Consider the following 15,378-nt stretch of genomic DNA (forward strand, 5'->3'; position numbering starts at 1 on the left):
CAGATAGCATAAAATGAAAATCAAAATTATTTTCCTGTCACTTCCTGAAGAATGATGTCATTAGGGAACTTAAGCTGTTTCACAATTTAAAATGAGCCAATTTTATATGAAGACTACCTTGTCAACTCAACACACATCATGTTTGCTTATGTTGGTTGATTTATAATCAAAATAAAAAATAATAAGATGCAACATTAGTTTCTAGTCTCTATCAGTCCTTCCAGAAAAACGCTGCGGACAAAAATCACGGCACATTTTCTTTAAAAATGCAATAGAATATGCGGGATATTTATGCAATTTTATGCGATAAAATTGCGGGAACTTGCAAAAATTGCGGGAACTTGCAAAAACTGTTTTCAACTTTTGCAGTTTTTCAATGATGTTCACGTCACATAATCACGTCACTTCATAACGTTCCCATGGCAACAGGAGGCATGGCTGCGCTTGTGTGAGGTAAATGCAACATTTTTCAACTTTCTGCTAACTGCTGTTGTGTTTGTTTTGTAAATCTTTGCTGGCTCCTCCTTCTCCATGTTTTAGACCAAATCATTTCCTGGCATGAATACTGGTCTGTTCAGTCTGAAGACTCACACAGCTGTTTGTAAATCTCTTTTACTATGGCTTTAGTGGAAACACTTCTCCTGAATGTCTCCAGCACAGGAGCTTTACTCGTTGCTCTTCTGCTGCTTTTGGTTATTTATTTCTGCTTCAGGTCTCCAGAAGATGACCAAGAACCTCCAGGACCCAAACCACTGCCACTCGTGGGAAACCTGCACATTCTGGACCTTAAACAACTTCATTTGAGCCTGTTGAATGTGAGTAGACTTTTCTTTTCAATTTAGTTTTCCAGATATTTCTCATTACAGTTGCAATGAAATGTGTGGGGTCTCAAAATTGTGTAAGCCGCCCAAAAATTTAAAAAAAAAAATTGCATTCACTTGAGTCTTGCAAGTTTAAACAGCCTAGTTGGTAGTTCATAGGTTAAGCAACACCTGTGTTACATTTATTTTGTACAACTGCTGCTTTTTCTGTCTTGGCTACAATGTAAATATTTTATACTCTCATGTGCCTTTGATGTTAAATGTCTAGAATGGCACAAATTATTTTCTTTGGCATTTTGTACCATTCTGTCTTGTGTTTTTAGCTGTCAATACTTGTCTTATGTTGAGTCTCAAGTGAAATGGTTTTTCAAGTATTGACAAGTATTGACAGCTAAAAACATAAGATAGAATTGAATAAAATGCTAAGGAAAATAATTTGTGCAATTTTAGCCATTTAAAGCAACACTTTGTAGTTTCCATGTAAAAATGACTTACAGCTCCCCCATGTGGTTGAAAAGCACAACAGTGCTTGGTATCAGGCACTCTTCTGCCGGCAGGGGGAGGGGCGGGGCTGTGTTTCCTACCCTCCACCTTGACTTTCAGAGTGTGCTTTTAGCAGCTAGGAGGGTGCTCAGGTTGCAGCAACAGTACAATTTGTCCAGTTAAAAGTCATTATTTAAAGGTACAAAAAACTACATAGTGTTGCTTTAACATTAAAGGCACACGGGAGTATGAAATATTTACATTGTAGTGCAGACAGAAAAAGCAGCAGTAGAACAAAATCCAGGTTACGCAGGGGTTGCTTAACCTATGAACTACGAACTAGGCTTTGTATCACACTTGTTTAAACTTGCAAGACTCAAGTGAATGTATATTTTTGCAATCCGTAAACCTTCCGCCCTCCACATAAGGCGCGGAACATGGGCTTACTACAAAAGGCCGGTCACTACGAGTTCCTTAACGCACAAGGCGGAACTAGAAACGTTGCGGAAGCCAGCCCCTAAGGAGGTTACACTGGGTGGTAGGGGTGGGCGGTATTACCAAAAATCCATTTCAGTGAATGAGTCATTTATATTTCACGGTATACATGTTTATCAGTTTATTTTGTTTTTGGAATATAAACATTTGCAGACACTCACTATAGCTTTTAACTAAATGCTCACCACAGTTTTAAAATATGGTAGAGTTAAAGCTAGTGTTCAAGTAAATACGCCAAGAAGATAACAACAGATTATGGGGCCCTATTTTAACGATCTGAAACGCAAGTCCGAAGCGCAAAGCGCAAGTGACTTTGTGGGCGGATCTTGGGCGCTGTTGCTATTTTCCCGGCTGGAGAAATAAGTCTTGCGTCGGGCGCAAATCAATAAGGGGTTGGTCTGAAGTAGGTTCATTATTCATAGGTGTGGTTTGGGCGTAACGTCAAATAAACCAATCAGAACGCTATCCAACATTCCCTTTAAACGCAAGGGCGCAAGTTCCATGGCGGGTTGCTATTATTATGACGGATTTGACAGGCGCACGCCAGGAGCGGTTCACAGCCGAGGAGACCCACGTTCTTGTAAGAGCAGTCAAAGACAGAGAAGTTGTTTTGTATGGGGATGGGAGAAACCCGCCCAAATCAGCGTCGGTTAAACAGGCATGAGAGGAAATAGCCGCAATTGTCTCATCAGCTGCGCCAAGCACTACAATGATGTCAGGAGACGGCTGGATCCCAAGCTTGCCAGCATAAATCGTGCACGCCGGGCACACAGGAGGACATCGCTGCGTCCACCCTCACCGCTGAAAGGGTTTGGGGGCTTTGAAATTAGACACAAGAAACGCAAGCAAGGTTCAACCCCAAAGTACACTTACAAATCAAGTTCACATACATGAAGGTTTCTTATGAAAACATTTTAATTATTATTTAGATAAAATAAACGTAATACAGCCACACAACAAACTTGTGAAAATATTTTAATCGTTATTTGCATGATAATTGTTTAACGCTGCCACACAAAATAAATAAAAACTATCACCACAATGCTCACCACAATGATTTCCCTTATCTCATGTATTAATATTTTTTATTGTAACAATTTATGATTTAATGATTTCCCTTATCTTATATTTTTTATTGTAACAATTTATGATTTGCAAAAATAACTGTTGCATCTGTGTAGATTAGATAAGCAATGCGCGTTGTGCACGCTATGGTCAAGCATGCGCTCTTAAAATAGCATAATGAACCACGCGCAACGCGCCACTGACTTTAGACTAGTTTTTTTTGGGTTAGTAGCGCAATTGTTTTTTGAACCGGCATAAGATATAGCATAGCATAAGAGATGGTTTGCGCCGGAGCACGCCTCCTTTTTTGCACTGAACCGCCCAGGGAGCGCAAGTTCATTCCCTAGTTTGCCGACGTGCGTCTGTGGAGGGAAAAACCCGCTGTGCGCCGGTGCAAAATACGAAATAATACATGCGTCACTGACAAAGTCACTTGCGCTGAGTGCAAGATAGGGCCCTATGTCTTTTTTAGACAGAATCTTGTTTTTAATTCAATTATTAATTTTATAGACTATTGAAGCTATAGTATGCATTTATTGTATTTTATATTCATGCATACAGTACATTAAAAATAGGCAATATTTAAAATGAACAGATATGAATATATGCACAAACCTATAGGCAGGATAAATGCCTGTATATGAGAGACGGAGCTCTAGATATAGATATTATAAATATGACAACTGTACTATGAGGTGATGAACATGGAGTCTGTTTTAAGGTCTTCACGCCTCTATACCTTAAAGGCGGAGTCCACAATGTTTTAAAACCAATGTTGATATTTGAAATCACCTAAACAAACACGCCCCTACCCCAATAGAATCTGGACCTTTTGTTGATAGACCCGCCCCACACATACGCAATCCGGCTAGGATGTCTGTTAGTAGACGCGCTCCTTACTGCTGATTGGCTATAAGTGTGTTTTGGTAGTCGGCCCGTCTCCTTTTCCAAAGCGTTTTTCAAACATCGTGGACTCCGCCTTTAACCGCTGTGCCTAGTCTAACACAGGTTTTCAGAGAATACATTTTAGTGAAAGGCTGACAGTCGATGCTCCGCAACATCGGCCGTCGAGGTGGTGGAAGAGTACCAAACTTTTCTCATAGTATTTATGGCAATAATTTAGCTCCATAATGGCACCGCTGTGGGTTACACTTTATTTTGATAGTCCACTTTAGACATTCTACTAACTATAAATAACCTTGAAACTACATGTCAACTAATATTCATTAATTTGCAACTATATGTCAACTAACTGTCATTAGATTATTAGGAGACTGTATTGCGTAGGGTTAGGGAAGAGGTAAGGGTTAGTGGAATTAGTTGACATGCACCTGCAAGGATACTGATAGTCAGTAGAATATCTGTTGGGGAACCATCACAATAAAGTGTTAATATTAAACTGACAGTTTACTAATACTGTAAAGATTGGTAGGTGATAAGTAGTTGCAAAGTAACTTAAAATTAGTAAAATGTCTAAAGGGGACTATCGAAATAAAGTGTTACCCCGCTGTGTAGCGCCAAAACAGAGCTGCAAGCTGACACACAAGCCGATCTCTACTTATTTTTTTTTGTTTTTGCTTGTTTTGCATGTTTTTATATAAAAATTAAGCATGTTGTGATTGTTTTCATAAAATTATTTATAAATATTATTTGAGGATCTCTGAACAAAACAATTGAATGTACTCTGCATGAAACACGTAGCCTGCATTGTTTATAGAAAATAAATCTTTTATCAGTGCTTTTATTTTTTAATGTTATAATGTCGGACAGGTTTGTTAACATTTTAAATGTTTTCCTTGCTCTTGTTAAGTTATCAAAGAAATATGGGTCAGTGTTCAAAATTCATCTTGGACCCAAAAAGATTGTGGTTTTGGCCGGATACAAGACGGTTAAACAAGCACTGGTGAACCAGGCTGACGAATTCGGGGAAAGAGACATAACACCCATATTCCAAGACATCAGTAAAGGACACGGTAACACATTACTTTAACCGTTTTACTATTGACTTATAGTTATTGAATATATTGCAGTTGCATGTACATTTTTATTTTCTTAATTTTAAATTGCTGTGCAATTAACAGTGTAAAAACAGCAGTAGAACTTAATCCAAATTTAAACTGTGAAAACGTAGCCTATTTAGTTAAACACATGTGCAGCGCTATGCACATTTTAATGTAATACACCCTATATATACACACAGAAAATCTGACTATTGTTTATTTAAGCAAACGTGTCAGGTTTCTTTTAAAACGATGCTTAGCTTTTTTTAAATTACATAGGCTATATTATTGTTTAAAGTGTATTAAAAAAGCTTGTGTTAATACATTCTCATTATGAATTAAGTAGCTATGTATAAAGATAATTTCATAATTTTTACAACACAATGTAAACTTTATATTAAAATTAACAAGAGCACTCGTTTTGTAACTTAAATGGATTTGAAATGATGATGTGCTGAGTGCTGACTGTCACGTCAAATAGACGAGAGAGTCAAGTGAAATCTACTTAACTCTCCAGTACAGTGGTGGCTGGTGACTTCTTTTTTTGAAGCTCACGATGCGACGTTCGTCACAACATGTATGTAGCTTGTCATGTGTGTGGTTCGTCATTTCAAAATATGTGTTCTGCACTTTGAGAGATCGCGTGTGCAGCACGTGTCATGCCAAAATAAGTGCCTGCTGCCTTAAACTTGAACTTGAAAGGAGACGCTGGCGTGTGCCAGATACTCGCACAATCTCATGCGTAATCAGAGTTTACAGTTAAGGGAGTGTCTTGCGTGTATTTGGGAAACGTGAGTGTCTCTTTTATCATAAACGGTTTTGACTCGTCTCCAGCGGGCACTTGTTTTGGCAGAACACGTGGTGCACACAGGATCTCTCCACACGCATGACACATGTTTTGGAAAAGGGAACCACACACGTGACAATCCGAACACTTATTATGAATTAGCGCATCCTCGGAAGTGCAGTCACAAGCCGCCAGTGCTCCAGAAAATTGTATTTAATCGCAAATATCAAATGGTTCGTGCTCTCTATCATTAAAAACAATCACATCAAACAGCACATGCAGGGTTTGTCAATGCCACTCACAACGCGCGAGATAGGCTATGTATGTGTGCTTGTTATCAATGACGGTTACTGGCCACGAACATGCTTAAGCGAGGGGTATGTGTGCTTGTCAATGACGGGCATTAAATCCACGGAATTCCGCAGAGTTCACAAACCCACTTTTTCCGCCACTGGCTAAAGCCTTCTGATTGAGAAAGAAAAACCTCATTGTTTTGTCCCACAATTCTATGCGTGTGTGTGCGTTGGGAATGTGATTGGTCGAGCCTGGTTTCGAAAAAAAAAGACAACTTTATCTGGTTATCCTCTGTACCAACCCCTTTCGATTACTCATGACTAATTCCCAGCCCAACGTGGTGTTCTGAACCTAATTCACCGTGAGTGTGTGGAGTGCAGTGGGTGAGTCTTTTTGACATGTGTACACCTGAAGAATTGTAGTGTTGTGCTGTGTCAATGTTGTCAGCGATCACTCTCTAGGCCGGGAAGAAAGCCCTTCTTTCTGGTGTCAGTGGACGACCATTATATCTCTATACGCCCGACTGTGACTCCTGATCCCCTTTCCCCACCTGGTGGTGGCGTGGCAACGGTATAAAGTAAGGAAGTGTTGTGAATATTGTGTGGAGTATTGAAGGAGGAAAGAACTGGCTGCTGCGTGGAAAAAAACATCTGTGTTGTTTCTGTATATGATTATATGTCTGTTGAGTAATTTCAGAGGCCCGCCCCGTCTAGATCTCTTGTCCCGTTATTTGGAAGAGAGGAGAGGGAAGCGCTGTGCCCACTCCAGCAGTACAGCACATGGTGTGGCACCCTACCTGAACCTACCCACCGCTGTGATACCATCTGTGGACATGCTAGGCCCAACGAGCAGCAGCCTTGGCCTGTACCTCCATCTGCCCTTCTTGTTCAAAGCCAAGAGGTGTTGTATCTCTCCCCACATGTTCACTGAAGTATTATATCATTAAAGGGATTCTGTGTGTTTGTCTAGTGCCAGTCTGCAGGTCTGAGCAAAGGGCTCTGTGTCGTTAACGTCCAAGTGTTTCCTGAGAAGTCTGTCCTAGTGAGTAAGGCTAGAAGTTCGCCCTGTGCATATACGTCTTCTACAGTCACCTAAGCCTCGAAGAGCTAAAGCTTAACGTCCAACCAACCTACGGGTCTGTGAGTTACATCCATTTCCAGCTATAAGTATTGTATACTCACCTGTACACCCAAAGCCAAGAGCCCAGTGTACCTCCCTGTATACTCACCTGTACGCCTAAAGCTAAGAGCCTATTGTACCTCCCTGTATACTCACCTGCACGCCCAAAGCCAAGAGCCCAGTGTACCTCTTTGTATACTCACCTGTACACCTAAAGCCAAGAGCCCAGTGTACCTCCCTGTATACTCACCTCTACGTCTAAAGCTAAGAGCCTATTGTACCTCCCTGTATACTCACCTGTACGCCCAAAGTCAAGAGCCCAGTGTACCTCCCTGTATACTCACCTGTACGCCTAAAGCTAAGAGCCCAGTGTACCTCCCTATATACTCACCTGCACGCCCAAAGCCAAGAGCCCAGTGTAACTCTTTGTATACTCACCTGTACACCTAAAGCCAAGAGCCCAGTGTACCTCCCTGTATACTCACCTCTACGTCTAAAGCTAAGAGCCTATTGTACCTCCCTGTATACTCACCAGTACACCCAAAGCCAAGAGCCCAGTGTACCTCCCTGTATACTCACCTGCATGCCTAATGCTAAGAGCCCAGTGTACCTCCCTGTATACTCACCTCTACGTCTAAAGCTAACAGCCCATTGTACCTCCCTGTATACTCACCTGCACGCCCAAAGCCAAGAGCCCAGTGTTCCCCCTGTATACTCACTTGTACGCCTAATGCTAAGAGCCCAGTGTACATCCCTGTATACTCACCTGTACACCTAAAGCTAAGAGCCCAGTGCACCTATCTGTACATTTCCCTGGATGCCCAAGGTCTACACAGAGTGTACTGATTTCTATACTTACCTGTATGTCCACAGTACCCAGCCCAGTCTACCTCCATATGCTTACCGGTGTGCCCTCTAGGTGCCTACAGCTTTGAGCCAGGAACGCACTCGTACACCTTCTGGATGCCCCAAAGCTCCTAGCTCAGTGTACTTACCTAACTACCTTCACTCTTTTTGTCCAGGAAACAAGGGTGAGTAGCTCCACCTGCAGTTCGCCTGGGAGACACAAAAAGGGGCGAAGCTGAGAATAATCACTTGTGATCACGTGTGGACATAAAGAAGAAGTTGGAAGGTTTACCTGTGAGTCCCCGTGAGAGTCGGAAGCGACTCGAAACCAACGCTCTCCTGGCCCAGAGAGCTAAATTTTAGTTATCCCTCTCCCTTCCCCTCTTACCTTTTAAATTATTTAATAAAGATTGTTTCAATTTACTTGCTCGCATTTGTTTGGTCATTGGGGTGTTTTTGGGACCTCCTCGAGGTGGAAACTGAGGGAGGGGTGAGACTCACGATATTGGTGGTCCGCTCCGACCTGTGACACTAAGCTTAAAGACGCAGCCAATGCAAGAAAAAGGGATTATATTATAGACTAGCTTTTGGAAACAAATTGGAAAAGAAAAATAAAGCTCTAAACAAGGATTGACTCTGTATAATATGTATAACTTGGTTGTATGTAAGTTGAATTTTTATAAAAGCTCTCACAGAGAAAGATTACAGATCAACAAACAGTATGAATATGTCATAAACACAAATTAAGAGATGAACATTTTCCTGCAGGAATTGCCTTTACAAATGGTGATAGGTGGAAAACCATGAGAAGATTTGCTCTTTCAACTCTTCGAGACTTTGGGATGGGAAAGAAACTGAGCGAAGAGAAAATTATTCAGGAGACGCGATATCTGCGGGAAGTGTTTGAGACCTTCCAAGGTATATCAACTACAGCGTACAGTTCATTAATGCCAATTTGAGTGCTGATGTTTAATAACATCTGACCTTCGTTTCTGTATCTCTCGCAGGAAATCCTTTTGATACAAACCAGCCAGTAAATTATGCCGTTTCTAACATCATCTCAGCTATTGTTTGTGGAAATCGGTTCGAATATGATGACCCAAAGTTTAACGAAATGGTTGACAGGGCAAACCAGATCATCCACATGAGCGGCTCTGCTGCCATACAGGTTCCCATTTTATGGTTCCCAAGTTTTCCTCTAGGCAACACTTTTAGCCTTAATTAAAATGTTTGTGGTATTTATATGATCACAGCTTTAAAAATGTTCAGTAATACATTGTGTTTCATTTATTTTCATTAAACATGCAATGTGTAACTTTTTAGGATCTCCTGAATGGACCCTTTTACAGTGTTTCTAACGTGGGTGAACGTGATTTCACCAAGTAGGATGTGATTCTGGATCAACACCATTGTTGGTCCTGGATCAAATTTGTATTAACCAATAAGATTGCAGGATTAGGATTAAGGTGTATGTTAGATTTAGGATTGGGTAAGGGCTTTTAAAAATACCCCTCAAACTATTATTTCACACTAATTTAAGGGTTTAAAATGGTTAGGGTTTGAGGCTATGTCCACACCAAGCCGGTGCATTCTCTATCCGATATTTTTTTTTCCTTGCTCTAAAAAAAATAATCCATAAACACGAAACCACTGAAACCGACTGAAAGCGGACCAGTATGGGGCGCTGTAATTCTGCCACAGATATACACTATACACGGAGAAGAAGACTTTGAGCATGCGCATAACCAACGTATGATGTTGTCCATTATCGCTTGTTGGTCACCACAATTGCATAGAAGCAATAGATTTTGCTGTAATTAAGCTAGTAGGCTTTAGTAGCTTCTGTAGCATGAACACAATCATGTAGTCCGCCATTATTGTTGTTGCTGTTACATGTGACGCTTCTGACACGTGATGTAATGACGTTTTCGCTTCACAAAATATACGGATTGGCTGTACACACGAAACCGCAAGGGTGACGATTTCAGATTAATCCACTTTAGGACCCGGTTTAAAAAAAAAAACGGATTCAGTCTCTGATTTAAGGGTAAGTTGGGGTATCTTTGATTATAATGTTTATCCAGGATCACATCTTACTTGGTGAAATCACAGCACTATGGGGCGGTTTCCCGGACAGGGATTAGATTAGTCCTAGACTAAAACATTTTAAAGAGCTGTCCAAACTGAAAACAACTTGCACTTTTATATCTTGAAATACATCAGTGCCCTTTGTTTTGCCTCAAAATGCACACAGGTAGTAATGTTTTTAGTAAGGCATGTTTGTTAAAACTAGTTATATTTCCTAATTAAACTAAGGCCTAGTCCGGGATTAAGCTAATCCTTGTTTGGGAAACCACCCCTATGTCAAATGAATTCTAACGTGTCAGCAACTCAAAAAGTTTATCAAAACGCTTTCCCAGCATCATAATGTCTGGTTGTTGCGTTTTGTTGCACTAATATTATAGTATATGAAAACACGGCACAGTACAGTGTTCCCTATCAGTCTAATTTACAAATGGTAAGAGATAGTCTGACTGTATGTTGTACTTTGTCGTGTGGCTCCACCTGCAGATCTACAACATGTTTCCAGTGCTTAGACCGTTGCTGAAGACCTGGAGACTGCTTATGGAAAGTTTGGATAAATACTATGCTGAAATGCAGGTGCTGGTGGATCGCTTACGGGAGACATTTAACCCTCTCGACTGCAGAGGATTAGTTGATGCCTTCCTCATCCAAAAACAAAGCTTAGAGGTAGAATATCATGAATTTATATATCAAATGTGTAGGTTAATATACGTATGTTTAAACTAATTCTCACCTTAAATAATAATAAAGCATGTTTTTTTGTGATTTTAACAGAAATCTGGAGAAAATGATTCGCAATTTAATGATCTGAACCTGCTCATGACTGTGTCCAACCTGTTTGCTGCCGGTACTGACACCACCGGTACAACGCTACGCTGGGGTTTACTGCTCATGGCCAAATATCCTCAAATACAAGGTCATAGCAGGTCAAACTGTTCTTTTTATATTTACAAAAGTAAAAAAAGATATGAAACGTTTTCTGTGTGATCTTCTGGGTCATAGATCGTGTTCATGAGGAAATTGATAGGGTGCTTGACGGACGTGAACCAGTTACAGAGGACAGGAAGAATTTACCTTACACAGACGCTGTGATCCATGAAATCCAGAGACTGGTGAATTTAGTGCCCTTGAATCTGCCACATCAAACCAGCTGTGATGTGAACTTCAATGGATATCTCATCAAGAAGGTCCGTCTTGCTCGTATTGTATAATATTCACACTTTACAGTCTGTTGCCCAGCTTATCTTTCTCTAGTTTATTTTAAGGAAATGTGCTCGTTGTTGTTGTTTCCAGCAAAAATTAAGGCTCCAAAACCCCCAGTCTTTATCACACTAATGTTGTCTGTGTTTTCTTCTGAAATCTAGGGGACGTGTGTTCTGCCACTGCTGACGTCTGTTTTGAGAGATGAGAGCGAGTGGGAGACGCCCGACACTTTCAACCCTGAACACTTCCTCAATGAGAACGGTCAGCTGATCAAACGTGACGCCTTCATGCCCTTCTCTGCAGGTAATAAACTTTACTATTGACATCAAAATCACTTTGATTTGACTTACTGTATGTTATTTAACAATTATTACAAACACATTCCCTTCTTTTCTCTCAGGTCGCAGGATTTGTTTAGGAGAGGGTTTGGCCAGGATGGAGCTCTTTCTGTTCTTCACTTCTCTTCTTCAGTGTTTTCACTTCACTCCTCCACCTGGAGTCTCTGAAGATGAATTGGATCTCACACCAGTTGTGGGTTTCGTCTTGAACCCCTCACCACACAAACTCTGTGCAGTCAGTAGGGTAGAAAAACGCAAAATAACTAGTTAAATATATACCTCATAAAGATTGTAAAACATAAAGACTCTTAAAGTGGCATCCAGTGACTTCTTTGTAGAGGGCATACGACTGCAAAGTTCGTCAAAACGTGTTGCTCATCATGTCTAGATATGTGTTTGGTGCGTCGTGTGAACCTATGTGCACCACACATGCAAAAATATGTGCCTGCTGCAGACGCTTCTAAAGGGTTTATGATAGACGTTTTGCGTTAGTGTCTTGCGAGTATTTTGTGAACGTGAGCGTCTCTTTTATCATAAACATGTTCGACACGTGTGCAGCAGGCACGTATTTTGACAAGACTTATGATGCACATTGGTTTACGTGACGCACCGAACACATGTTTGGAAATTGCGCAATTCAGAAGAGAAGTCACCGGCTGCCACCGGACACTTGTATAACATTATATCACTCTTAAACTATTATATTATCTCATTGCTTTTACACTACACATGTACATTCTGTGCCTAAACATAATCAATTGTTGGTGTAAAAATGTATATGCTGTATAAATATATATAGATCATTTATGCATTTGACAGATACTTGTATGCAAACTGACTTACAGGGCATTTAAGCTATACATTTATCAGTATTTGTGTTCACTGGGAATCAAACCCATGATCTTCTTGCTGTTAACCCAATGCTCTCGCAGTTGAGCACAGGAACATGATATTTCTGCAATGATAAAAGAAAATACTCTTCTAGAGGAAATCAAATCAGCTTTTTTCGTATTTTTATAAGAAGACTGCAAATTAGTCACGGCTTTCGCTCATTTCACTACTTTTTCTTCATAATGTGTGTATAAAACAAATCAAACATCTTTAAACAGACTGATCTCATGGAAAGTCGTGTTATAGTCATGAAATATTTGATTAATTTATTTGTGTCTGTCACAGAGTGACTTTATACAGCGGAACCCAAAATGGCAGAAATAGTTCCGCCTGGACCATTTTCATTGAAACACCCGGCCAGTTCCGGCAACTCCGGGTAAACAAATTTGGGGTTTATTAGGAACAGGTGTGCAAAGCAAACATGGCGATTGGCGATTGGACATTGCAGACAAGAGGAGGCATATAAATAAGGCATCAGGAAGACAGTAAAGGGAGAGTTTATTCCAGCAAACGCTGTGGGTGAGATGGAAGTGCTCGGTGTGTCTGGAGAGGCGTATGGATGTGGAGATTGCAGACTGGGCGAAGTCAAAACGGTGGATTTGGGCTGACGAGAGATGGAGCTAAGTGTTAAATAATTCCTTTTGAAGTGTTTGTGCTGATGTGTACTGTTTACCTTGAAAAGACCGTGCACGTTGAGAAGACACCGGAAACAGATTGAAGGGGAAGGAACGGAGAAATTGTTGTGCCACCAGCCTCAGAGGCACAAGACATCTGGAAGAAAGAGGGAAGTATTAAGTGTCAAAGGAATCTGGGAGTTACGTTGGAATTCATCTTGTTGTTGCCTTGCCAGTTTCACCCTTGCTAATACTGTATCCCAGTGTATTCCCTGTGTATCCGATTCCCTGTGTGAGCAGCCCCACCCGTGTCAAGGATCGGTGGGTGAGCTGGAACCGGCTGAGAAGAGGAAGGAGTGGGCTTAAAGATCGTGGTCTCGACGTTCTCACATGGTCGTCCTCTGCACCAGCCCTTTCGACTATCCAGGACTATTCCCCGGCCCACCGGTGTGATTCTGACTTCAATTCACCGTGAGTGTGTGGAGTGCGGTGGGTGAGTCTTTTGATGTGTGTACACCTGAGAAATTGTAGTGTTATGCTGTGTCAGTGTTGTCAGCGATCACTTCCTAGGCCGAAGGGAGAGCCCTGTTATAGAAGAGTGGATTGGTGATGTTGGGTGGCTGTCATATATATATATATATATATATATATATATATATATATTATAATACACCCGACTGCGACCCATTTACCTCCTTCCCCCGCCTGGTGGTGGCGTTGCAACTGTATAAAGTAAGGATTTGCTGTGAATATTGTGTGGAATATCAAAAGAGGGAAAACTGGTAATTGGCTGCTGCGTGGAAAAAGCATACGTACTGTCATTGTGTATAATTATACATCTGAGTGCTTCCAGATGCCCGCCCACATCTAGATCTCTTGCCCCGCTGTTTGAGGAGATGAGAGGAGAGTGGAAGCGACTGGCCCACTCGGGCAGTACATTACATGGTTTGGGGCCTTACCTCAACCTACCCACCTTTGATACCATCTGTGGGCGTGCTAGGCCCAACGTTGCAGCAGCCTCGACCTGTACCTCCATCTGCCCTCCTTGCCTGAAGCAAAGAGGTGTTGTATCTCTCCCTAAAAGTTCACTTGAGTATTATACTGTTCAAGAGAATCTGTGTGTGTTTCTGATGTCAGTCTGCAGGTCTGAGCCAAGGGCTCTGTGTTGTCGTGGGACTGTTCCACTATGTGTTGGGAAGTCAACGTCAAAGTGTTCCTCAGAAGTCTGTCCTAGTGAGGAAGGCTAGAAGTTTGCTGTGTGCATATATGTCCTCTCCAGCCACCTGAGCCTCGAAGAGCTAAAGCCTGATGTACGCCTATCCACGTGCCTGCAAGTTGAATCCATTCCAGCTTAAAGCCTAGGATACTCGCCTGTAAACTCACCTATACGCCCAAAGCTCCCAGCCCAGTGTGTTCACCTGTACACCCAAAGTCTATGCTCCGTGTACTCCCCGGTATACCTACATGTACGCCCAAAGCTCCCAGCCCAGTGTGTTCACCTGTACATCCACTTGTATGCTTGAAGCCCAAGTCCAGTGTACCCCCTGTATACTTACCTGTACGCTCAGTGTACTTATCTGCATACCTACCTGTACGCCTCAAAGCTCCAAGTGCAGTGTACTCACCCGTATACCTTCTAGACGTCTCCAGCTCCAAGCCCAGGCACGTACCTGTATACCTTCTGGACGCCCAAGTTGCAAGCCCAGCATACCCCCTACACACCTAAGGCTGCTGGTTGAAGGTAATTACCCATCTACTCACCAGTGTGCTTACCTGCATCTGCTCTTGCGTCCAGGAAGGGAGGTTTGAGCGCTCACCTGCAGGCTACCTGGAAGACACAAGGAGTGAAAGCTGAGAATTTTCATCTGTAATTCACGTGTGGATAAATAGAGAGAGTAAGTCAGGAAGACTTACCTGCAAGTCCCCGTGAGAGTCAGAAGCGACTCGGATACATAGCCCTCCAGTCCCAGAGAGCTTGTTTATTTTAAGAACCCTTTTCTCTTCCCCCTTTACCCTTTTAAATTTAATAAATATTGTTTTATTTTACTTGCCTCATCCGTTTGGTCATTGGGGTGTTATTGGGACCTCCTCGGGGTGGAAGCTGAGGGAGGAGCGAGACTCACGATAGTGGTGGTCCGCTCCGACCTGTGACATGTCCATGGCACGAAATTCAGCTTTTTTGTATCTTGAGGACGAATATCTTTTTAGTGTCACTCACACAAATTTCTATAAAAAAAATTTGTGTCCGTGACACGACTTTCGTGTGTCATTTTATGTATTGTTTTCTCATTATTTTTTTCTATTTTCTTATTTTTGCTTGGGGTTTGAATCACTTTC

The 15,378-nt window shown here is 41.7% G+C and overlaps 1 protein-coding gene across 1 annotated transcript; it reads left to right on the forward strand.

The window, feature by feature from the left end:
• The first annotated feature begins 469 nt into the window (after window positions 1-469).
• Window positions 470-12,182, forward strand: LOC129425948 (cytochrome P450 2K1-like). Its single transcript, XM_073857747.1, has 9 exons — window positions 470-815; window positions 4,675-4,837; window positions 8,679-8,828; window positions 8,918-9,078; window positions 10,482-10,661; window positions 10,770-10,911; window positions 10,998-11,182; window positions 11,360-11,501; window positions 11,599-12,182. The coding sequence occupies exons 1-9, from the start codon at window positions 618-620 to the stop codon at window positions 11,805-11,807; spliced, it is 1,530 nt and encodes a 509-aa protein (XP_073713848.1). The 5' UTR covers window positions 470-617; the 3' UTR covers window positions 11,808-12,182.
• Window positions 12,183-15,378: the final 3,196 nt, after the last annotated feature.

The sequence above is a fragment of the Misgurnus anguillicaudatus genome, chromosome 19 (assembly GCF_027580225.2).
Source record: "Misgurnus anguillicaudatus chromosome 19, ASM2758022v2, whole genome shotgun sequence".
NCBI lineage: Eukaryota > Metazoa > Chordata > Actinopteri > Cypriniformes > Cobitidae > Misgurnus > Misgurnus anguillicaudatus.

What these genes read in the sequence shown, in the direction of transcription:
- LOC129425948 (XM_073857747.1), top strand. Translation starts at nt 618, where the DNA reads ATGGCTTTAGTGGAAACACTTCTCCTGAATGTCTCCAGCACAGGAGCT. An exon ending in AGACATCAGTAAAGGACACG is followed by an intron (nt 4,838 to 8,678) that starts GTAACACATTAC and finishes ATTTTCCTGCAG; the next exon opens with GAATTGCCTTTACAAATGGT. An exon ending in GCGGCTCTGCTGCCATACAG is followed by an intron (nt 9,079 to 10,481) that starts GTTCCCATTTTA and finishes CTCCACCTGCAG; the next exon opens with ATCTACAACATGTTTCCAGT.